This window comes from Hypanus sabinus, chromosome 23 (assembly GCF_030144855.1).
Source record: "Hypanus sabinus isolate sHypSab1 chromosome 23, sHypSab1.hap1, whole genome shotgun sequence".
Lineage (NCBI taxonomy): Eukaryota > Metazoa > Chordata > Chondrichthyes > Myliobatiformes > Dasyatidae > Hypanus > Hypanus sabinus.
Window position 1 is genome coordinate 33,371,956 of NC_082728.1, and position 26,289 is coordinate 33,398,244.

The window sequence follows — 26,289 nt, forward strand, 5'->3', positions numbered from 1 at the left end:
CCCACAAGTTGGGAATCCTGGCATTGAAATGGGCGGTGGTGGATAAGCTGAGTGACTATCTCTATGGGTTGAGGTGAGAATGGACAAAAACCCCCTAACTTATATTCTCGGCGAAACTGGATGCCACAGTCAATCGGTGGTTGGCGGCATTGTCCACCTATGATTTCAGCCTGAAGTACCAGCTGGGGAGCCGGAACATTGACGTGGATGCTTTGTCCCGATGGGTGCATGAGGGACTGGAGAGAGACAAGGAGTGGGAGAGCATTCCTGCCCCGAGGGTGAAAGCCATGAGTCTGTTTGCCATCACCGTAAAGGCAGAGGAAAAGGAGAGGCAGGGTCGAGCACTGGATCAACTGGGGGCTTCTGATGACGCCATTCCTCAAGTTTACTGTAACCTGACTGCTCTGAAGACAAATCAACTGCCAGAATTGAGTTCTGGGGAAGTGGCAGCTGCTCAGCGAGATGATCCGGGCTTTGGCACTATTTGGTCCGCGGTTGAAAAGGGAGACATGGATAAGGCTGAGAAGATGAAACACACTTCGATGCCTCTGTTACTGAAAAAATAGCCTTGGTTGGAGTTGAAGAACCAGATCTTATACCAGCTCACGTCACTCCCGGACCAACCTCGGCGTTGCCAGCTGGTTCTGCCCGAGAAGTATCGGAGGATGGCATTGAAGTCGCTTCATGATCCTTCTGGACATTTTGGGGTGGAAAAGACCTATGGATTGCTCAGAGATTGGTTTTACTGGCCCTGAATGAAGTCGAAGGTCGAAGAATACTGCAAGTCGTGCATTCGATGCATATGATGGAAGACACTGCCTACGCGGGCAGCTCCCTTGTTCCACTTGCAGAGTGCAGGGCCCCTGGACCTGGTGTGTATGGATTTCCTGTCCATAGAACCTGATGCCAGCCACACGGCGAATATCTTAGTCATCACGGACCACGACACCGGATATGCTCAGGCTTTTCCTACCAAGGACCAGAGGGCAACTACGGTGGCAAAAGTTGTGGGAGAAGTATTTAGTTTATCATGGCCTTCCCAGGCGGATACATAGTGACCAGGGACGGGACTTCGAGAGCAGACTCATCTATGAGTTACTGGGCAGGGAGTTGAGAAGTCGAGGACCGCGCCCTATCACCTGAAAGGGCAATCCCCAGCCTGAGGGGTTTAATCGTACGTTGCTAGACATGCTTGGGACCCTGGAGATCAGCAAGAAGAGCAGGTGGAGTCAACATATTAGGTATCTGGTTCACTATTACAACTGTACACACAATGACGCTACTGGGTACTCACCCTATTATCTGATGTTGCCCATCGACCTTTGTTTCGGGACTGACGAGGGTGACTTACCACTGAAGCCTTATCTGAAGTATGTGTCTGATATGAAGAGAGAGCTGAAAAGTGCTTGTGAATTGGCTGGGGTCATGGCTGCCAAGCAGAATCCAGGAAATAAGAGGAGGTATGATCAAAGAGTGAGGTTCTCCCAACTCCTGCCGAGAGACCGAGTCCTCATAAGGAATACGGGATGACCTGGTAAACACAAGTTGGCTGACTGCTGGGCGGCCACAGCATATGCGCTGGAGAGTCAAATGCCAAACCTACCAGTTTTCCGGGTGAAACCAGAGGATGGGAGTGGGCCTGTCAAGATTCTCCATCAGAGCCACCTGTTGCCCCTGGGACAAGAGGTGCAGGTAGACCCAGAGCCCAACTTGGAGCCTACACCTACACTCTGCGAAACATGGGGCGACTGCAGGGCCCACAGCAGGAGAGGCTGGGCTGGCCCTGTCCATGAGGGGGATACTGATTTGGAAGATGATGATCTGGATGTGTAGGACATGCTGCCTTTCGCTAACTCCCCATTGATTGAGGAAGAAACTCCTGGCCCTTCTGCCACTGAGTCAGGTGAAGTGGGGAGGGGGGGCTACCTGTGAGCAGCCTGGGTTACAGCAGGACACTGAAGCAGAGGAAGCAGGGCCTGAACACGGGACAGAAGGCTCCGAGTTGCAGGGGGGCATGAGTAATAGATTGAGGGAGGACTCGCCAACTAGGCCCTAAGTATCTCCAGTAGCGTCTGAGCCTGAAGAGTTAGGTGAAGAGGTTCGGAGGTCTCAGAGAATTACGAGACCACCAGATAGGTTGACCTATGTAGGGAACAGGGTGTGATCTCTACTGCTTCGGGGAGCTATATCACTGCCTTTTGCACCTGGATTGGGCTTTATGTTTTGCAGGAAGTGTTGGCGAATTATCTCAATGTCATGAGGACATGACTAAATTTGATGGGGGGAGAATGTAGTGGCTTCTTTGTAATGTTTCACTGCTAAGGCTAATGTAAAGGCTTCTCTGTAATGTTCACTGCTGAGGTAACGGTTTCTCTGTAGCAGCAATGTCTGGGTTATGGCTGGAGGTAACAGGACTGTAGTATGCATGTTAACCAAATGGAGGTTGTTGCTTTGTCTTGTGTTCTTCTCGCGGTCTTTTGTCGAGGAGAGATGAAGTGGGAAGAAGCATGTGGAGAGAGCTGGTAGACCACTGGACAGAGTGGACTGGGATCTGAGAGTCCGAAGGTCAGCAATGCTCAAATTGGGGAAGAATGACCACTGATTGAGCTCCAATGTGAACTTTGATTTGAATTGGGCCCTTTTTTTATTTTCATTACTAACCCTATATTCAGATTAAGATTTATAAAGTTCAATCCTTTAATTGCACATGGTGTACTGTCTGATATTTTGCGTTGTGGGTTTGTAACTGGGAGTACATTGCACAGCATCCACACAAACTTGATTTCCCAGTTTGGTGGGGCCAAAGGCTGATTCCCCTAGATGAATACAAGCTGACGAGCCTGAAGGTTACATGTGCTTGATCATATTTCTGTATTTATGAAAACTTGCTTCATAAATATTTAAGTAATTTTCATCACTTAAATAAAATGGATGAATGGCATTTATCAGAGCAATGATATTTACTGAAAATGACAGCAAAGCATAAACCATTGAGCACAGATCTTTGGGGGGGGGGTGTTTTAAGGAAGTTTCTGATGTAGGACGATCAGACAGTGAATAACAATGGTTTCATTTTCAAAATGTTTCACCAGAAGTTACTTGCGAGAAGGAAATATGGCTGTACTGATATTGCTCTACCTTCCAATTTTATTCTTCACAATGACTACTGCAGAGGGGCCAGGTAGGAACATTTTCCTATGAAATCTTTCAAATTTTAAATAGTACTTTTATACTAAACATTTTATCATGGCATGTGCTTGTTCCTTTTCTGGAATGTAAATTAGTCTAAAATGAACTGATGCACACAGTGTGTCTTTGGCATTGCACTTTACAAGCTTCTTTCCTACTCTCGACCCTTCTCTGATTCCCTTTCTCTCTCAAAGAATGTCAGGGACATTTTTTTTCCTAATCTAGCTTATATAGCTTTGTGTTCAATTCTCTCACACTTCAGTGGTACATCAGGCAATGTTTCTGTATTAGTAGGAAATATTAAAAATGAAATCTACTCTTTCAAAGCATTAATTTCAACTGTGATTTTTATTAAAGAATAGAACTTTGCAATCTTCATCTTGGCAAAATGCTAGATCTATATGTTTATAATTCCCTAAATGATGCAATTAACATGTAAACAACCTGTCAGACTATGTATTTCAAACCTTCTGGTCTTTAAGCTGCAAATAAATGAATTAATTTAAAAATGTGAATAAATAGCCAAATGCAGCTATGCTGATAGGAAATCAGTTAATCGACTAAGTGAAAACTTAAGTTAATAGCTGAGGCTTCTTTTTCATATATTTGTAACCTGCAAGCTGGGCCACAATATTGTTGGCTTAGAAAGTATTACAATATTAAAACAACTTACCAAAATGAAACTGAAATTAAATTAGAACATTTTAATATACAAAAATAATAATAAAAGACCTTAACATTGGATTTGCCTCAACAACTCTTCCAAAAATTTTGAAGAGTGAAAACAAAAACTGGAAAAATAAAATTAAAATAAAAAAATGCTGGGAATCGTTCAGCTTGGCAAACCATATCTGTAGATTTGAGAAGTGGATAACAGAAGTTAATCACGTTTCTGAAATACTGCTGCACTTCAGATGATCAGCTTAGCAGTTTCAATAATACTATCTCTCAAAATTCATTTATGTTTAAAATTGAATAATTGTTAATAGAAGACAGAGCCAGCAAAAAATTCTCAAACACAGGTGTTACGTCCGTGGCCCTCTCCTTTTTGAGAATCGCAAGATCACTATTAAGTCAGGTCAGGAGACCCAGGAAATGAGAGAAAGACATGCAGAATCCACAAAGAGTTTGGAATGTGTCCTGGCCCCCGAAAGGCGGAACCATCGATAACGGCTATTGTCTCTTGGAGACAGAATTGTGTATTGAATACCGTATGATTCATCGAAGCCCCCAGGCAATGAACTGGGGGGGGGGGGATGTTGGTGGAGGGATTGCATCACCCCAACCTGATTGACATCTGAGGCCCTGTGAGTCAGGATAAAAGAGGGTCTGTGGAACAGCCCCTTCAGGCGCACCAGAAGAAACGCTAGAACTCCTGTAACAGCGTAATAGCGAAAGCCGGTGGAAACAGCCCACATGCGTCCTTTTCCATTTGCCTCGGAATTGGTGGGCCTTGCCACGGAAGAACAGTTTTAGCTAACAACAAAGGAAAATTCAGCCCCCACCGACTCTCGAAGGATTGACCTCATAAAAGGAATGGGCAAGTTTAACTCTCTCTCTTGACTCCAACCAAAGGCTGCAGCCTACAGCTTGAATGAACTAAAGTGACTTTTATATTTCCATCGGACAATACATTATCCCCTAGACAACGATAGAGCTATTTCTTATTGATTATTATTATACCCGCGCTTTTAGATTTAGCATTGACGACGTATATTATCTGTATGTTTGCATTGATATTATTTTTGTGTATTTTATCAATAAATACTGTTAAAAATAGTACCATCAGACTTCAACGGACCTCTCTATCTTTGCTGGTAAGTGACTCAGTTACGGGGTTCGTAACACAGGAGATTCTAGTTCCTGGAAATCCAGAGTAACACACAGAAATTGCTGGAGGAACTCAGCAGTTCAGGCAGCTTCGAAGGAGAGGAGTAAAGAGTTGACTTTTAGGCTGAGACCCTTTATCAGAGTTAAGGCATGCACTTTCAAAAAATTAAAACTTGTTTCTGTTCGAATAACTAAACTTAAAAACTTTTCATCGCTTATGATCTAATTAGAAACTTACGTTAATGTCACTGTGGTTTATGCACTCTGGTAATAATGCATAATCTGAGAATTGTTTACTTTTGTTTCCTCTTTTAGAAAATAACCAAGAACATAGAAAATAGTAGCTCAGTAAAGGCCCTTTGGCCCAGAATGTTGTGCTGATCTTTTAATCTACCCTAAGATCAGTCTAACTCTTCCCTCCTATATAGTCCTTATGATCCTTGATCTCTATCCCTGACTCATCAAGGCCAGCACACCATATGCCATCTTAACAAACTATCAACTTACACAGCAACTTTAAAGGATCTATGGCTGTGGACCCCAAAATCTTTCCATTCCTACACGTTGCTAAGAATCCTGCTAACCCAGTACTCTGACTCAAGTTTGACCTTCCAAAGTGCACCATTTCACACATTTTCAGCCACTTCTCAGCCTAGCTTTGCATCCTATTAATACCCTGTTTTAATCTACTACATCATCAACTTTCATGTTATCTGCAAACTTGCCTTCCACCCTTCCACTTTTTCCAAGTCATTGTTAAAACTCACAAAGAGCAGGTGTCCCAGAACAGGTCCCTATAGAATAGTACCTCCTGACTTTGAGCTGTCAAGCCAGGAAAGCACTGTGGATGCAGGAATAGGACAGCTTCTATACCACCTTTATCAGACTCTTGAAATAACCTCCTGTATATTAAGAATGAACTCTTGACTTCACAATCTCCTTAATCATGACCCTTGCATTTAAAAGTCAATCGGCATTGCACTTTGTAAGATATATTGTAACAAATATGACATTGTTTCACTGCTTGCTCTTGCTCTGCCTCTATGTGCTTACGTTTTGAAGTAATGTGCATGAATGGCATGCGAAGCTAACCTTCACTGTGTCTCAGTACACGTGACAAAAAGTAATAACAATACCAATTACAGTTGCAATCATTAAAGGAAAAAAGCTTCTGAATACTACTGGACATAAACTACGTCACATCTTAAAGGAAGTAATATGGCAAAAATTTGACCATGATAGTAGAAAGAAAGATCATAGAAAGTTGCAGTCATCAAAAAAAATGCTGGAGGTGATAGGTCCTTCTTCATCCTCATTCTCATGAAAGCCTGGAATAGTAATGCTGCTGCTCTCCCTCAGAGGCTGTCTGACTTGATGAGTATTTCCAGCATTTACTGTATGTATTTTAGATTTGCAGTATCTGTGGTATTTTGGTTTTCATAGATTCCTTTGATATGAAATGCAAGTAAAGTGATACCACAAGACTAAGATCTTTATAGGAAAGTTGCAGAGGAAAATGATACTCACGAAGGCACTGAAGCCAATGAAAAGTCAATAGATATTGTACTGCAATGTTTGCTGCAGAGCAAATCGTCACAGCTGAAGCTGGCCAAAATAAACATTAAGCTGTGACTAAAGATTGGGGAGAACAATTTGCGAACTCAAGCACCTTAGAGACTTTGTACTGAAGAAAACTATCATATAGTTGGTTAGCGAATATGTGTTAAACCCTTGATGCACCATCAATAACTCTTGGAGACGGGAGGTGAACAATAGGCTTTTATTAGCAGCAAAATGGAGCACGGCATCTCGGAGACTGAGGGGGGGAGCAGTGCCTCCAATTGCCTTTATACAGGGGTCTGTGGGAGGAGCCACAGGGGCAGTCAACAGAGGGGCATATCCAGACAGGTATACATAGTTTACCACAAAACCTTTGCTGAAAGTGTGCAAATTAGTGTTAATTAAATGAAATAGAAGCTTTTGAGAATACACAGCAGTTCGGGAAATATCTGGAAGAACTTGAAGTTTCAGATCATTCACCTTTCATCAGAACGCAGAGTTATGAAGAGAGTTCATTTACCTGAAAGGTTTTTTCCACCATACATTTTGTGGCAGATTTCAAAATGATAACCACCTCCAAGGTAAGAAACATGTACTTGTCCAGTTTTGGTTGTTTAGTGCCCCCTTCCCTATCTTTCTTTCAGTGCATGCTTGAGTCCTGAACTATTATTTGGAACTATATTTATATACTCATTTGAGACCAAAAATGTCTGAACTTTCTCAGTCAGCAGTGAGGAAAGTGTGTGAAAGACTACCTTGAAAAGTATCTTATTTTATTACTTGGAATGTATTTAATTTTGAGGTCAGGATGTAAATGTTGAAGTGTTTTGAGTGCGTGAGTGTGAGGTAGGAAGTAAGTGCTTGATAGTTTTCATGACCAATAGAGATAGTCAGCAATGGGATGTAGAGTAACATGGGAGACTTCCATTGCAGCTATTTGAAAATAAGATTTCATGATGCATTGACTGACTTGACTGTACGTTAAATATTTGGTTCTGGTGTCACCCTCGTATCCAGCTTGAGCATTATTTCCTCTCATTACCACCTGGAGCTGAATATGTCCCTTGTCACTGCACTCTCATCTGCTCACCTCATCTACCATGGCATTCCAGCAAATGCTGCAATATTGGTGAATCTGAATATGTGACAGTCCATCACGAAGATATCAGACTCTGCTCAGTGGCTTCCCACAGCTGACAAATGCAAAGAGCATTGAGAGATGCAAGTGTGATTTAATCTGTACTACCTAGCTTCATGAAAACAAGATAAGAAGACAAAATGATAAATACCCTGTTATTCTGGTTAATTATGGCCTGGGATTCAATATCCATCACAGAAAGTTATATTGCACACATTGCATTGCAGGACCCAGTGTAACCATTCTCAACACTAAGTTCTTACAGGGAACCAGCTTTGTCCTGTGGCACCTCCTCAGTGATGACATGATGATCCACATCCTCTCCATCTTTAAAATAAGAAAACGTTTACATCAAAGTACTGCTTATTGGTCCCTTCATTTTTTGCACTGACTGTATTTTTAATTGTGTAATTTTACAGATGGCTCTGTTGACCAGTTTCCACACGTCAAACTGGCAAAACCTGGAGAATCAGTTACAATGAAGTGTAAAATTACAGTTAGGAAAGGAGAAATAGTGGGTACTCACCTTAAAAGGAATCCTCCACCATCGGAGGATCTATGTTACTTCAAATCAATAGATTCAATACACGTTGGAGATTTGTACAAGGATCGGCTCGAGTGTAATAAGACAATCGGAGATCAAAATACTATCACCATTCAGTTGAGAAATCTCCAGATAAGTGATACTGATGTTTATTATTGTATCACTGGGATAAAAAATATCCGAGTTTCTGAGTTCAGTGGAAAAGGAACCCTTCTTATTGTATCAGGTATACTTTATGCATCAAATTTTCTTCAATATTATAGGCTGAATTAAAACTGCTGATAAAAAGCTATGTGTATATACAAATTACATACTGGATGTATTTACTCAGATGTCACTTTGTTTCCAGTTATTTTCAATGCACTGATATCCCAAGCAAAAATTCCATTGCTTCTAATGATCTCTCTGTAAGGACCTTCAGTTTTGACCTTCATAACAATTCATAACAAAATTCCATTCATAACATAGTAGAACTTCCAAGAGGAAGCAAAGCTCTCATTGCCCTTACATAAAACATTCATCTTAAGATGTTTGCATAATAACATTAGACATGCCACTGGAAACAGCTGAATACCCTGTACTGTGATTGCCCTCTCTTTATCTGGATGAAAGAGCATTGACTTAAATGTGTATTGGAAAAACAAAAAAGCTTTAGGAGTCAATTAAAAATAACTTTAATTCATGGGAGCCACCAGGATTATTTCATTATTATTGTGGTCTATTCTAGTCGAGCATGACACCAACAACTTTGTTTGTCGATTGTGGAAAAGGTGTTCTTTTCCGTTCATTAAAATTATAATTCTAAGGAATAATTATCTTCTTTGGAAACCTACATTATAAAAAATAATGCAACATGCAGTAATGTTCATAATAATAGTAATATATTAATATTTTAACAGAAATCTGTTTGTCCATAGTTATGTTAGCTTTAACTGAAAAGGTTTTGGGTTTAAGACCCATTTTAGGTAGACATTAACAAATAAGGCCAAGTTTAACATAATCACAAAATGTTGGAGGAACTCAGCAAGTCAGGCAACATCTATTGAGGAGAATAAAGAGTTGCAAGTTTGTACTGAGAAGCTTCATTAGTTCATACAAGAAATCAACATGTTATCTGGTGCTGCCTTTCATTGCTGAGATTAATAAGCTGCACAGATTCCAGTTGTGCTTATACTTCATTAAGGAAATTTCTCTTTATGTCATTTTTCACTTATGAAATTTTCACTGATATTCTTTTAGAGCAACCATCCACAGTTTGTTTTCCTGATGCAGAAACAAGTAAGCTGATCATTTTCCAGAAGGACACTCTACAAACTTGTTTAACACAATCACCGTTTTCAATTTTGCCACTTCTGTTGGTAATCTATTCTAGAATTCTATAATTCTTTTAGGAAAAGGTACCTGTATTTGCTCAGTTCTTTTGGCATCTTGTACTTTCAGCTTTTTGTTTCTTACCATCCATAAATCTGATGGATTTGAATTTTTCTCCTCATCCTCTTTCAAAGATTCAAAGTTTATTTATGATCAAAGTAGGTAGATAGAATGTCCTGGCTATGTAGTGAAATCTAAGGTAGACAATCTATACGTGTAGAAGTGGTTCTCAGAACAGATTATGATCATCTTTTTCATCTGTGTTAGTTATTTCTTCTTCAAGTGATAACATTTATATAAGAGCATAACATACAGGAGCACATTTGGCCCATCGGCTCTGCTGTTATTTCATCATGGTTGACCCAATTTTGCTCTCAGCCCCAAACTCCTGCCTTCTCCCCACATCCCTTTGTGTCCTGACAATCAAGAATCTATCAACCTCTGCCTTAGAATATACCTAAAGACTTGGACTCCACTGCCGCCAGTGGCAAAGAATTCAACAAATTAACCACACACTGGCTAAAGCAATTTTTCCTCATATCCGCTCTAAAAGGACAGCCCTTTATTCTGAGGCTGTGTACTCTGGTCTTAGACTCTCCCGCCATTGTTACACAGGTGAGGCAGCGGACGAACCCAAGTGCAGATCACAGGAGCGGAGGCAGAGTCCGGAGGCGTTATTGATGTAGCGAGCGTGGAATCAGTATCCAGAAGCGATGCTAGACTTAGAACTGGCAGTCCTAAGAACCATGAAACGAGGTTACTCACACCGGAGTCGACCAACAAACTGGCAGCTTCTTGTTGTGATCACAGATTTTTTATACTGCATTTGCTGATGGAAAGCAGGTGTTCGTGGAACCTGGGAATGATTGGAAACTAAATAAAGTGATTGAGGCCCAATTCCTGAGGTGAATAGTGGGCAATTGCCAGAAGGGCAATCCAGAAGGGCAATCCCAGGTGGGCAATTGCCAGAAGGGACCATGACAGTACTCCTCCCTCAACTGGAGCCTACCGGCAATCCTCCAGGCTTGTCCGGATGGTCCCGATGAAAATCCTGGATGAGTGAAGGGTCTAGGATGAAGGAGCAGGGGACCCAGGAATGCTCTTCTGGAGCATACCCTTCCCAATCTACCAGGTATTGGAAACTCCTGCCCCTACAGCGCACATCCAGTAGTCTTCGGACAGTGTATGCCAGATGGTTGTCGATGATACGGGCAGGTGGAGGAGTCTCAGCCGTGGGACACAAGGGGCTGACGGAGACTGGCTTTACCTGGGAAACATGAAAAGTTGGGTGGATGCACATGGACTCTGGCAGTTTGAGGCGAACCGCTGCAGGATTGATAACACTTTCAACCTTGAATGGTCCCAGAAAGTGAGAGCCAGGGGTGAGTTTCCTATGCTCGTTCTTGAGCAGGATGTCCTTGGAGGAAAGCCACACCATCTGCCCTGGTTGGTATTCAGGCGCCAGAGTCCAGTGTCGGTCAGCCGTCTTCTTGTTGTGTTTTGCTGATCTGAGTAGGGCCATGCGTGTCTCCTCCCAAACCTTCAGGCACTGATCAATATGGTACTGAACCGACGGCACTGCAGTTTCCTCTTCTTGTGCGGGGAACAGCGGGGGTTGGTACCCCAGGAAACAATCAAATGGAGACCTGCCAATGGCAGAGCTCACTGGAGAGTTGTGGGCTTACTCGACCCACGGGAGGTGGCCGCTCCAGGTTGACGGGCGGTTTGCCGTTACACAACGTAGCATCGCCTCCAGGTCTTGGTTGACCCGTTCCATCTGCCCGTTCATCTGGGGGTGGAAGCCGGATGACAGGCTGACCGATGCTCCTAATGCTTGACAGAAGGCCTTGTGAGATGAACTGGGGACCTCGGTTGGAGATGATGTCTACAGGGATTCCGTGGAGGCAGAAGATGTGGCAAATGAGAAGATCTGCAGTTTCTTGAGAGGAAGGGTTTAGGGAGGGCTACGAAGTGCACAGCCTTGGAGAACCGGTCTACCACAGTGAGTACGGTGCTGTTCCCATATGAAGGGGGTAGAGTGGTGACCAAGACCAGGGCGATGTGTGACCAGGGACAACCAGGGACAGGTAGAGGATGAAGCAACCCTGCATGTGGCCGATGAGAGGCTTTTCCCCGGCCACGGATGGAAGATATCGAGACATGGGAACGGGTATCCACCTTAATTGACGGCTACCAAAAGTGTCTTTTCAGGAGCGCTGGGGTCCGATCAGTCCCGGATGGCAGGCGAACCGAGACGTGTGCCCTCATTGGAGAGCCTGAGGCCTGATGGAAACAGGCACGTACAGGCGATCGCTAGGTCCAGTGCTGGGGTCAGGGTCATCCTGTTGGGCTTCTTTTGCTTTGGACTCGATCTCCCAAGTGAGTGTGGTGACCATGCAGGATGGTGGGAGGATAGTCCCTGGGCTGGAAGTGTCCTCCTTGGAGTCCTATTGGCGGGGGAGCACGTCCGGCTTCCTGTTCTTTGACCCCAGACGGTATGTGAGGGAAAACATGAACCATCCAAAAAATAACGCCCAACGTGCCTGGCGTGAGTTCAAACGTTCGGCGGTCTGAATATACCCCAGGTTTTTATGATCAGCCTATACCACAAGTGGTTGTTCTGCCCCCTCCAGCCAGTGCCTCCATTCCTCCAAACAAACAATACTAGTTTGACCACCAGGAGCTCCCAATTCCCCACATTGTAATTACGCTCGGCAGGGGACAGTCAACGAGAATAGAAGGCACAGGGGTGAAGCTTTTCGTCCAAACTTGATCGTTGGGATAGGACCGCTCCTATTCTCGAGACAGAGGCGTCCACCTTGACAACGAATTGACGGGTTGGGTCTGGATGGACCAGGATGGGAGCGGTGGTGAAACACCTCAACAAATCAGTGAAAACCGAGTCAGCTTCGGAGTCCCAACAGAAGGGGTAGTAGCTGAGGTAAGCCGGGTAGGTGGGGGGCCACCACTCGACTGTAGTCTCTGATAAATCGGTGTTAGAAGTTTGCAAACCCCAGGAATCGTTGAAGTTGTTTGTGGGTCGTGGGCCTAGGCCATTCCTCCACTGCCCGGATCTTCTCGGGGTCTGCTCTCACCTGCCAAGTCTCGATGATATGACCCAGGAAGCTGACCGAAGGAACATGGAACTCACATTTCTCTTCCTTCACAAGTAATTGGTCTTCCCAAAGTCTCTGGAGGACTTGACAAACATGGTGAATGTGTTCTTAGGGGTGCTAAAAAATATCAGGATGTTACCGAAGTAAATGAATACAAACGGATTATTAAAGTCCCTCGGTATCTCATTAGTGAGGGCTTGAAAAACGGCGGGAGCATTGGTGAGGCCAAACGGCATGACCAAATGTCCAAATGTCCGCAGAGGTATATTAAAAGCAGTCTTCCACTCATCCCCCTCCCTCACCCTGACTAGAAGATCCAGCTTTGAGAAAATAGTGCTGCATGCAGTGGTTCAAAAGCCAAACTAATGAGGGGTAAAGGGTACTTATTCTTAACTGTTATACTGTTTGGCCTCTAATCAATTCAAGGACAAAGCGACCCATCTTTCTTTTCTACAAAAAAGAAACCAACGCCTACCAGGGAGGATGAAGGCCTGATGATGGCTGCTGTGAGTGACTCGCTGATATATTTCTCCGTGGCCTCTCTCTGTGTTCAGGATAGATTAAAAAGGCGACTGGTGGTTAGCAAGGCCCCGGGGAGAAGGTCAATGGCACAATCATATGGGCAGTGTGGAGGCAGGGAAAGGGTCTGTTGTTCCCAACTCATGGTACTTGGTGGGGACTCGGGACATATTGAGGGATTCCAGGGCAGGCGGAGTCACGGGAGCTTCCCTAGGAGATGGGGCTGAGACCAGTCGATGTGGGGTTGTGTTGGGTCAGCCATGGATACCCTAGAACTACCGGGGATGGAGGTGAACAAATGAGACTGAATCGTACCTCCTGCCGATGGTTGCCAGATAGGATCAAGGTCAGGGGCGGCGTACAGTGGGTCACCCGAGCCAGCAGTTTTCCGTCCAGGGCCCGGGCCTCCAGGGGGGTAGTTAGTAGCTCGCGAGGTATTTCAGCCTGGGAGGCAACGTCTTCGTCCAGCAGGTTGCCCTCAGAGCGGATAGGGACAGAGACTGTCGTTGGTAGTTTACAGTAGCCGGGATCTGCATCTGAGTCTGGGGTGCTGAAGAGAGTATCGTCCGACTCGCCAGGTGCCCTCCTTTTTGGCGGCTGAGAACAGCTATCCCTGAAATGTCCTGGCTGGCCACTAGATACAATCCCCAGCTCTCCACCTCCAAAGTCATTTGGCCGGGGAGAGCCGGTTCCGTCCCAGCTGCATCGATTCCTCCCCCAGGGTGGTGGGGACGGTCGGAGCAGGAGCTACACTTGGAGCGGCTGGGGAAGGGAGGCTGGCTGGGACTGATAAGGTGGACCGTGGGCTTCCCCGAGGTTCTTTCTCTCAGCCACTCTTGAAGTCGATTATCTAATCTAGTGGCTAGCGAGATCAGAGAGTCCAGACAATCCGTGTCATCCCTCGCTGCCAGTTCATCCTTTATCTTGTCCGAGAAGCCCTGTCGAAACACCTCCCACAGGGCCTTGTCATTCCACCCTGAGTCTATGGCTAAGGTTCGGAACTCGATGGAATACCTTGTTATGCTTCACAAACCCTAACAAAGGGCCAGCAAGCATTTAGCGGCATCCTTACCGCGAATGGGATGTTCGAAGACCTTCCTCATTTCAGCAACAAAGGAGGGGAAGGAGGAACAAACCTCTGGTCTATTATCCCATATCGCGGTTGCCCTAGCCAAGCCATCCCCTCATAAGAGCCCCATGATGTACGCAATCTTCGGTTTATCTGAAGTGTAGGTGCATGGCTGTAGCTCAAAAACCAGAGAGCATTGTAATAGGAAGGCCCTGCACCACTCTAGGTCCCCAGCGTAGGGTTCAGGCTCGGGGACGTATGGCTCTCAAGGGGACTGTGATGCTGATCCCAGGGGCATCACCATCCCGAGTGGTGCAGTTTGGGTTGTCGGGATTCTTGGAGGGGACAGAGAAAGGGAAGCCAAAACTCGATCCGCCTGCTCGGTGACCTTCCATACATTCGTGGAGAGTGTCCAAAGGTTTTCCATGACCTCCCTAAGTAGTTGGTCGTGGGTGCCTAGTAGGAAGCCCTGACTGGCCAGGGCCTGTTGTACAGGATCCACGTCCGCTGGGTTCATTATGGCCAGTTCATTCTGTTACACAGGCAAGGTGGTAGACAAACCCAAGTGCAGAACATGGGCACAGAGGCAGAGCAGGAGGCATTATTGACATAGCAAGCATGGAATTGGTATCCAGGAGCAATGCTAGACTTAGAACTGGCAGCCCTAAGAACCATGAAATGAGGTTACTCACACCAGAGTCAACCATCAAACTGACAGCTCCTTGTTGTGATCACAGGGTTTTTATCCTGCATTTGCTGATGGAAAGCAGGTGTGTGTAGTTAGTGGAACCTGGGAATGATTGGAAACTAAACAAGGTGACTGAGGCCCAATTCCTGAGGTAAATAGCAAGGTGGAGGATTGCCAGAAGGGACCATGTTAACCAAAGGGAACATCCTCTCCTCATCCACTCTATCAAGGTCTTTTACCATTCGATAGATTTTAATGAGTCATTAAAATAGCCAAATGACTCATTCTTCTGAATTCTAGCAAATACTGCCCAGATCCATCATATGCTCTTCATGTGACAAGCCATTCAATCCTGGAATCATTTCATCAGCCTCCTTCGAACCTTCTTTGGTTTCACCAAATCCTTTCTAAGAGAAGGAGCCCAAAACTGCTCATGATACTCCAAGTGAGGCATCAATAGTGCTTAATAATGTCTCAACATTCCATTCTTGCTTTTATATTCTAATCCTCTTAAAATGAATGCTAATGTCAGATTTTCCTTCCACACTACAGACTCAACATGCAAATTAACCTTTAGGGAAACACGCACAAGGACTCCCAAGTTCCTTTAAAAGTCAGTTTTTATGTATTTTCTCTCCATTTAGAAAATAGTCTTCCTCACTTTTTAAAAACTACATAGTATTTCTGTTTTTGCACAGTTTTTATTCTATTCAATATATGTATACTGTATAAAACATACTGAGTAAGTTTTACTTTATTTATTATTATTATTATTATTATCCTTCAATATTATGGATTGCATTGAACTGCCACTGCTAAGTTAATAATTCCATGTCACTGAATTCTGAACCTTTCATTTCTTCTATCAAAGTGCATGACCATACATCTCCCAACACTGTAATCCAATTGCCATTTCTTTACCCATTCTCCTAATCTGTCGAAGTCCTTCTGTAGCCTATCTACTTCTTCAAAACTACCTGCTTCTCCAACTATCCTCATTTCATATGTAAACTTTGCAACAAAGTCATCAATTCCATCGTCCAAATCATTGATATATTACATAAAAAGAATTGGTCCCAACACAGACCCCTGTGGAACACCACTAGTCACCAGAAGTCAACCAGAAAAGGCTCCCTTTATTCCCACTCTTTTCCTCCTGCCAATGAGCCACTGTTGTATCAATGCTAGAATCTTTCCTGTAATACCATGGGGTCAGAGCTTGTTAAGTAGCGTTATGTGCAGCACCTTGTCAAAGCCCTTCTGAAAATCCAAGTACACAGCATTGACAGATTTCCCCTTTGCTATCTAACATGTTATTTATTCAAAGAATTCCAACAGATTAGTCAGGGAAGAATTTCCCTTGAGGAAACCATGCTGACCACAGCCTGTTTTATCATGTGCCTCCAAGTACCCTGAGACCTCATCCTTAATAATCAACTCCAACATCTTCCCAGCCACTAAGGCCAAACTAACTGGCCTATAGTTTTCTTTCTTCTGCCTCTCTCTCTCTTCTTGAAGAGTGAGGTGACATATGCAATTTTCTAGTCTCTGGAACTATTCCAGAACCTAGTTATTCTTGAAAGGTCATTACAACTGCCTCAACAATCTCCATAGCCACCTCTTTCAGAACCCTGGGGTGTACACCATCTGGTCCAGGTGATTTATTTACCTTCAGTCCTATAATTTTCCAAAGAACCTTCTTGCTGGTTATGGTAACTTCACACAATTCATGCACCCTGGCACCTGGGGCATCCACCACATTGCTAATGTCTTCCACAGTGAAGACTGATGCAAAATACTTATTCAGTTCATCTGCTGTTTTGTTGTCCCCATTACTACATCTCCAGCATCACTTTCCAGTTGTCCGTTATCCACTGCTGCCTCTCTTTTACAGTTTACACATCTTAAGAAACATAAGAACCATGGTATCCTCTTTAATATTGTTGGCTAGCTTACATTTGTATTCCATATTTTCCATCTTAATGACTTTTTTAGTTGTCTTCTGTTGTTTTTTAAATGCCACTACTTTTATTTTGCTCTGTGAAATGCCCTTTTTTTGACTTTTATGTTGACTTTAACTTCTCTTGTTGTGCCACAGTTGTGTCATCTTTCCTTTGGAATACTTCCTTCTCTTTGGGATATATCCTGTGCCTTCAAAATAGTTTCCAGAACTTTCAGCCATTGCTGCTCTGGAGTCATCCCTGCCAGTGTTCTTTTCCAATCAATTCTGGCCAACTCCTCTCTCGTGCCCCTGTAATTCCCTTTACTCCTTTGTAATCCTGATCCATCTGACTTTAGCTTCTCCTTCTCAAAATCATATTATGATCACTTTCCCTTCTTTTACTTTAAGCCCTCTCATCAATTCTGGTTCATGACACAACACCCAATCCAGAATAGCTGACCCCTAGCTAGCTGAACCCTGAGCTGCTCTAAAAAGCCATCTCGTACGGTCTCTAGAAACTCCCCCCTCCAGAATGAAGCACCAACCTGATTTTCCCAATCCACCTGCATATTGAAATCCCCCGTGACTATTGTAACATTGCCCTTTTGGCATCTATTTTCTATCTCTAGTTGTAATGTATAGACTACATCCTTACTATTGTTTGGGGGTTTGTATACAACTCCCATCAATGTCTTTGTACCCTTGTGATTCTTTAGCTCTATCCACAATTAATCAACACCCTCTGACCCTATGTCACCTCTTTCTAATGATTTGACTTCATTTTTTTTACCCACAGAGCATCACTGTACCCCTCTGCCTTCCTGCCTGTCCTTTCAATACAATGTGTAGCCTTGGACATTAAGCTCCTAGCTATAATCTTCTTTCAGCCATGATTCAGTGATTCCTACAATATGATACCTTCTAATTTACAACTGTGCTGCAATTTCATCTACCTTATTCTACATACTGTGCATATTCAAATGTAATACCTTCAGCCCTGTATTTACCCTTTTTGATTTTGTCCACCTTTTACGTTGCATCTCCTCCTGTCGACTGCACTTTTACCCTATCAACAGCCTCTCCTCACTACACATTGCCTCTGTTCATAAACAAGCTACCTCAACTTCAGTACTATTAACCGCCTTTCCTACAATATCTCTTGCATTGAAATATACACAGCTCAGGATATTAGTCACACCTTGCTCAACCTTTTGATTTCTGACTTTGCCTGATGTCTTACGAACATCTGCCTCCATATTGTCATCTGGATCTCCATTTGGTACCTTGCTATTCTTTGACTTAACCTGCTCAGACCTCATAAAGTGTATTGCATGTCCATTAGCGCTTTGGCATTAGTCCCTCTATGTCATTCACAAACCTTACTAATAGTAAGCCAATTTTCAATTCAATTTTGTACAGTACAGTACAGTAACCCAGAACCAGGGATCTGTAACAGACTAGCTTTCATATTGATTTTCCCTAAAAATGCTCATTAAACCAGACGTAAGCTCACTCTGATTTGTAGCTGAATGGTAAAATTAAAATATAAATATTTGCATATTTTATCTTTTATCTTCCCAGAGCCTGACAACCAAACCTATGCAGCAAATTATGTTGAAGAGAAATTCTGCAAAGTAGATTATTTGAAGGATCCAGTAATGATCACAATGATTATATTTGTAGTTGTTCTTGGGATTTGCGTACTAGTTCTGTTAAATTCCTACGTAAGTTCCTCTGTTTCAAATATTTATTATGTTATATAATGTCAAAGGTTATAGAGTAATGTAAGATTATTAAACTGATTAAAGAAATATTGAGGGGGAACAGATGTACTTAAGGATACACCATTTGAAAATTGTTGTCTACAGCCTTGCTAAAGGTATACTGTACAAACTTCATCAGGGGTTTCTACTTTAGTCATCTAACATACAGTATATCTTAGTGCAGATCTAAATTGGTTTAATTATTCCTGGTCAAAACCAAAAACATAAACACGTGTTTGTTTATATAATTGCACGAGTGAAATGAAACATAGAGTAATGCATGCCATTTCACCAGAAACAGACTCAGGTGAAGGTCCTGTCTCACACATAGGCATGAACTCTAGTATAACTTATAGAGCTGGTCATCAGGATCATACTCAGGGAAGTGAACTTTGAAATCAAACTAAAGAGATGGACTCCAGGATCACCTTAGGGTGATTGGCTCGGGGACCATATTGAGGAGATAGACTCTGATATCACACTGGGGAGATGAACTCTGGGATCACTTGGGGAGATTGGCTCTGGGACCAGACTGAGGAGATGCACTTTGGGATCACACGATAGAGCTGAACACTGAGATCACATTGGGGAGATGGACTCTGGGACCATCGTGGGGAAATAGACTCCAGAATCACAAGGTTCCTTCAGTATAAACTCCTAAATGTGGACAGAGCAAGGCAAGGTGAAGGGGAACATCACCTGCAGCTTTCCTTCCAAACTACGCCCAACCATGTTTGGAAATATATTCCTATTCCTGCATCATTGGTAGGTATAAACCATGGAACTTCCTTTCCAACAGTATTGTGGAATATTTTCCCATATTCCATGATTCAAGAAGACAGCTCACACCTACTTAGCATGGATGTCTAATGATTGCCAAAAATCAGGACCTTTCCTGGGGGTATCAATAGACAACAGGGCAGAGACTAGAGCAGAGACTCTACTAGAGACTAGACTAGAGCAGAGGTAATATACCAACTAATATTGATTCCAAGGGAAAGATATTTTCAAGGTCTATTAAACATAATTGGGATATGAAAGGAAAATCTTTATTCACCATATGCATATATTACATGTATTCTGAATTTGCTATGGTGTGTTAGCACAACATGTAACAAAAACAACACATGATAATTATAAAGAATTGCATGAAAATAAGTTAAAAATCATAAGTTAAAAATTAAGACTGCATGAATTTTTCTTTTAAAATCTGTAAGCTGAGTGGGAAAAAAAGGCAAATTTAAAAATTGTTTTAATTTTTAGGTAAGAAAACACTACCAATATGAACAGTCACTATGTATATGAGCTCCAAGCTCAGTGTATACAAACACAAATCTGGTGCGAACCCAAAGCATGGTATGATAATTTCATCTACAATGGGCTTTCAACATTTGATTCAGTTTTTCTGCGAGCGTCTGAATGCATCATCACTGTAAACCAAGGCTTACCGAAATCTGTGAGAGTCTCCAAACTTTTTTTTAACACGCTATTATTTTACAATGTAGCTATTTGTCTGGTTGATTTGTAGAAGGTAGTACTTATGATGAAAGTGAATGCATATGTCTAATGTAATAATACTATATAAATAGCATTCTGTTCCAGTACAATATAAATGCACTCTGTGTCTATTTTTACTTATTCACTAATAATAAAAGTTCACTTCTTTCCAACCTTATTGTTCATGTGTGCCTATAAGCTGTTTAACAGGCTGAAGAGGAAACTTGGAACTCTGTCAGCCATTGATCAATGTCATACAATGGTGTGAAAACCTTGCTTAAGTAGCACTTGAACTTTAATTACCTTGTTGAGAGGAAATTTGATAGAGATATACAAAATTATGAGGGGTAGAGATAGGTTAAATGCAAACAGGCTTTTTCCACTGAGGTTGGGTAAGACTACAATCAGAGGTCATGGGTTAAGGGTGAAAGGTGAAAAGTTTAAGGGAAACAGGAGGAAAACTTCACTAAGAGTGTCGTGAGAGTGTGGACAGAGCTACCAGCACAATTGGTACATGTGAGCTTGATTTCAACTTTTTGGAGAAGTTTGGAATGGAACATGGATGGCTGGGGAATGGAGGACTATGGTCCCAGTGCACGTTGATCCGAGTAAGCAGTTTAAATGGTTCAGCATGGACTAAATGGGCTGAAGGGCCTGTTTCTGTGCTGTATTTTTCTAAGACCCTATGTCTCAACCCCTTCTGTCCTTAACAGAAGGATCTTAAAATTGTGATAGAAAGAACAGAGAATGAAAATAACAACTCCAATGTGCCAATGATTTTTTGTTTTACTTATTCAGTGATGGAATATGGATGTTGCTGGCAATGTGCCTATTCCTAATTGCCTCTGAGCTGAGGAGTTAAGTGTGGAACCAAATGTGGACTTAACTAGTTAAGGTTAATAGTTCCCCATCCCTAACAAAAAGTTATGAACCAGATGGATTTTTCCAACAATTAAGAAGTACCATACTTATCAATTCTGAGTCTGGCTTACTAAAAAAATAAGAGGTATTTTTACTTTAAATTAAATTTCCCAATGTCATGGTAGGATTTAAGCTCCTGTCTGAATCAGTGGCCTTCAAATGCTGGATAGTATTAAACACGGTATCTTAAGCATTGACCCAATGTACCTATGTATCATTTACAAAATGCTGGAGGAACCTTGGCCTGGAAATGCAGAGAAAATAACTTCCAGACAACCATTATGGTAAAGCAAACAATCTTGGAAAATCCAAGGACAGTCGTAGAATGTGTTCCCCTGCCAGGGGAAACTACATTACTATGGTGGTCCAATCACAAAGAAGAGAAAATCTGCAGATGCTGGAAATCCAAGCAACACACATAAAATGCTGGAGGAACTCAGCAGGCCAGGCAGCATCTGTGGAAAATAGTATGGTTGATGTTTTGGGCTGAGACACTTCAGCAGGACAGGAGAAAAAAAGATGACAAGTAGATTTAAAAGGTGGGGGGAAGGGACAGGTGAGACCAGCAGGGGAAAGGTGAAGTAACGAGCTGGAAAGTTGATTGGTGAAAGAGATACAGGACTGGAGAAGGGGGAATCTAATAGGAGGGGACAGAAGAACATGGAAGAAAGAAGAGAGGGGAGGAGCACCAGAGGAGGGTGATTGGCTGGCAAGGAGATAAGGTGAGATTTACAAGATGTTTTTAAATTTTCAAAACTAAACTTTATTTATGAAACATATACAATAAAGATAATACAACCATTACATTCAGTGTGTCATCAAACCAATATGTACTCCTACAAGTCACTGATGCTACATCTCCACTTTCAAAGTGATTGAGCAACAGACACAAAATGCTGGAGGAACTCTGCCAGTCCCTATGCCAGGTTCCCATTCGTTGACTATAGCTCAGCGTTTAACACCATTGTTCCCACTGTCCTGATTGTTAAGCTACAGAAACTTGGCCTTTACACCTCCCTGTGCAATTGGATCTTCAACTTCCTAACCAGAAGACCACAATCTGTGCAAATTGTTGACGATCAACACTGGAGATCTCAGGGTGCTTAGCCCACTGCTCTACTCCCTCTATACCCATGACTATGTGGCTAGGTATAGCTCAAATACCATCTATAAATTTGCTGATGATACGACCAATTTGGTAAAATCTCAGGTGGAGATGAGAGGAGTGAGATATACCAGCTACTTGAGTGGTGTCGCAACAACAACATCGCATTCAACGTCAGTAATACCAAAGAGCTGATTGTGGACTTCAGAAAGTGTAAGATGAGGGAATATGAACACATCCTCATAGAGGAATCAGAAATGAAGTGAATCAGTATTTTCAGGTTCCTTGATGTCAGCATTTCAGTGGCTGCACAAAGCTTCAGTGCGTCCATCTGCACGTTCCCCTACAGCCTAGAATATGCCAGTTGGCAGCATTCTGATTACAAACCTCTCTCTGTGCTGGCAGACCAACGTAATGGGCAGACTAAAGGGCATTTTTCATCAAGATGATTATCTTCCAACACGACTTGATGTCCGTCTGTGTGTGTGTGTCACCAGGAACATCCCATTGATCAGAGAGTCAGATTCTCTTGGCAAATGCAATGTCCACATTGAGCCATAATACAACTACTTACTAATAAAGTCTTCCTCTATGTTTGGATTGTATCATCTATAGGAGTGAGTGTAGGGAATTTGCTTTGCACTGGGAGCAGGATTTACTGCTCCTTGCACAAAGCCAGCTGCATTGATGATTTTCAACATGGCTAATCAATCCCACACTAATCTACACTGTGGGCTTTAAAGTTACACCAACAAAATAACAAAAACCAAATTTTGTATTTATTTACTAATCCAACAATCAGATAATGTGCAAATGCAGTTTATTCAACTCTCACTACACCCTCTTTAGTGATAATTAGAAATACAATGTTTTAGCTATCCTATTGATTAACCAAGACATAAAAATTAACTATTATGTCCTGTTTCTAAATTCAAATTCTAGTGTAATGTCATGGTAGCATGACACTGATTTAGATTTTACTCATGACTTTTTCGCTTCTCATATCAAACCTTTCAGTAGCCTGCCCTGCTGTGTGATACGAATGCATGAAAAGTACCATCCTAATTCTGACTATTTCAAATCTGCTTAAAATCTTGAGTTTATTTTCAAATCTCCAAGGAACACAAATGATGAATATTTCTAATGAAATAAAACCAATTGTATTACTACAAGCATAGGAGCAGTTGAGGGTTTATAATCATTTTGAATCTGAAATTGACTTTTGGTATCACACAGAGGTTACCATTCAAATTTACAGTGGTATGCAAAAGTTTGGGCACCCTGGTCAAAATTTCTGTTACTGTGAATAGTTAAGTGAGTAGAAGATGAACTGATCTCCAAAAGTCATAAAGTTAAAGATGAAACATTCTTTTCAACTTTTTAAGCAAGATGAGAGTATTATTTTTTGTTTTGTATAATTTCAGAGTGAAAAAAAGGAAAGGAGCACCATACAAAAGTTAGGGAACCCCAAGAGATTTGAGCTTTCAGATAACTTTTACCAAGGTCACAGACCTTAATTAGCTTGTTAGGGCTATGGCTTATTCACAATCATCATTAGGAAGGGCCAGGTGATGCAAATTTCAAAGCTTTATAAATACCCTGACTTCTCAACCCTTGTCCCAACAATCAGCAGCCAGTGCCTCCTCTAAGCAGCTGCCTAGCACTCTGAAAATTAAAATAAATGATGCCCACAAAGCAGGAGAAGGCTACAAGTGTCATGGTCCCAATCGTTTATTCCCTGTCTTGCTCCTAATTTTCTTTGATTATGCCATGGTCCTGATCATTAATTTTCCAATTGCTTCTTATTCACTCTTTGATGATGACACACCTGGTTTCCATCAAGAACTCAGTACAAGAACCCCGATGGCACAACCACATTCAGAAATTGTCAAAACGATGTTTGAGAACAATGGTTCCATAAAATATGGGTGAATGGATGCAATTTAGAACCTGAAATTCTTACTCTCTCCAGACATCCAGAAAACAGAAGAAAAAACCCCACAGAATAAATGCCAGAAAAAAACGTAAGCACTCCAAAGGCCCCCTCCCACACACAAGCAGCAGCAGAAGCTTTAACTCTCCATCCACTTGCTCCAGCAGAAAGCATCGGCACCCTCACCACCCATCGTGCTAGCAACCGCAAAGCTCCCAAAGACAGACCATGATTGACAATCCATCAAAAAAAGCAGTTTGACGTGTCACAGTCTCTCTCTCTCTCTCTCTCTCTCTCTCTCTCTCTCTCTCTCTCTCTCTCTCTCTCTCTCTCTCTCTCTCTCTCTCTCTCTCTCTCTCTCCTCCCCCCACACACTCTTCCTCCCTCTCTCTCCCCCTCCCTCCAAACAAATAGATGGAAGAGGAACTAAACACATTCTGGTTGTTCTGTCTTCACAAATGAGGACATACCAGATAGATTAAGGAACCTCACATCTAGAAAGAGGAAGGAACCAAGGAAATCAGTACTAACAAATAAAAATAAGTTAAAGGAACTATAAAGCTTGAAAAGTCTGCTGGTCCTGATAACCTAAACATTGGACCGTAATAAATGCAGTATTGCTAGAAGTGGGTTGCTAATCAGCATTCAAATTTTTTTTTCATCAGGAACAGTTTCTACTGATTGGGGAGTGACAAATGTAAGACAGCTATTAAAAAAAAGAGAAAAGAAAAATTGAGAATTACAGGCTAAGAAGGAGTGGATGAATACTGGAATAATTAATAAGTGATAAAAAATGAAACACCATTAAAACATTAATGGGATTGGACAAGATCAGCAGATACATGGAAGTGAAGCAATACTTAACAAATCTATTAGAGTTTTTTTTTGAAGACATGGAACAATGAATATGGTGTATTTGCAACTTTAGAAGGATTTTAATAAGGTGCTGCTCAAGAAAATGTCACACAGAATCAATGCATTGGAGACAATATAGTGGAATGCCTTAAGGAATTGTTTACAGAGTGGAAACAGAGAGTAGGAGAGTGAAAATAGGCACTAAGTAATGGAATCCTGCGGGGTTGATGGTTTGGACCCAGCTAATCACAATACCATGAGGAAGTTAAATGTGTCATCTCTATGATGAGTGATCTGGTTAGTCAGGCCTACATTCATTTCACATTAGGAGAATAAAATTGGTAACTGTTATGGCTCCGACAGGATGAAACAGACTAAATGCTGGGAGAATGTTCCCAGTGGCTGGTAAGCGCAGGACCAGGAGTCAAAGCCTCAGAGTATGAAGTCGCCATTTTGGAACAAACATCAGGAGAAATGTCTAAATCCAATGGCTGATGACCCAATGGAATTCAATGCCAAATTATCAAATAGATACAAGAAAGGTGTTTGTTCGCTATGTGCCACATTGTATGACTTTTCCATGACCATGATGTTTCTTGGCAATTTTTTCTGTGGAAGTAGTTTGCCATTGTCTTCTTCTGGACAAAGTCTTAACAAGACAGGTGACCCTAGCCATTATCAATACTCCTAAGAGATAGCCATTTAAAATGTTTTGATAACCTTCCTCAGAAAGACATGCAACAAGAGACTCAGGAACAATGCAACAAATGCCACCTGTCATCAAACAAAACCACTGACATACTGACTGTAAGTTTCAGAATCTGATCCAGTCAGGAATTATCTTCTAGTGCTCACAAAGTTCAGAGTTCATTTATTATCAGAGTACACACATGGCACCACATACAACCCTGAGATTCGTTTTCTGCGGGCATGCCTAGTAAATCTATAGCACAGTAACAGTAAACTGTAAACATCAGGAACTGTAAACTGTAAACAAACTATGCAAAAGCAGATACAAATAAATAGCAATGAATAACAAACATGAAATAGCAATATAGCAGAGCTCATAAAAGAGATTCCCCTTTTGTTCAAGAGCTTGATGGTTGAGGGGTAGTAAATGTTCTTGAACCTGGTGGTGAGAGTCCTGAGGCACCTGTACCTTCTACCTGATGGCAGCAGCGAGAAAAGATCATGGCTTGGGTGGTAGGGATCTTTGATGATGGATGCTGGTAACGTTTTGTGTTCACCA

General features: G+C 42.2%; 1 protein-coding gene across 1 annotated transcript in view; it reads left to right on the plus strand.

Annotated features, from left to right (window-relative positions):
- Nucleotides 1–20,364, plus strand: part of LOC132380319 (uncharacterized) — a 28,202-nt gene extending 7,838 nt beyond the window's left edge. The window contains exons 2-5 of the mRNA XM_059949071.1: nt 3,093–3,181; nt 8,137–8,487; nt 18,548–18,690; nt 19,993–20,364. Coding sequence (XP_059805054.1) covers nt 3,115–3,181; nt 8,137–8,487; nt 18,548–18,690; nt 19,993–20,034 — 603 coding nt within the window. The 5' untranslated portion in view covers nt 3,093–3,114 and the 3' untranslated portion in view covers nt 20,035–20,364. The remainder of the gene's footprint in view (nt 1–3,092; nt 3,182–8,136; nt 8,488–18,547; nt 18,691–19,992) is intronic.
- Nucleotides 20,365–26,289: the final 5,925 nt, after the last annotated feature.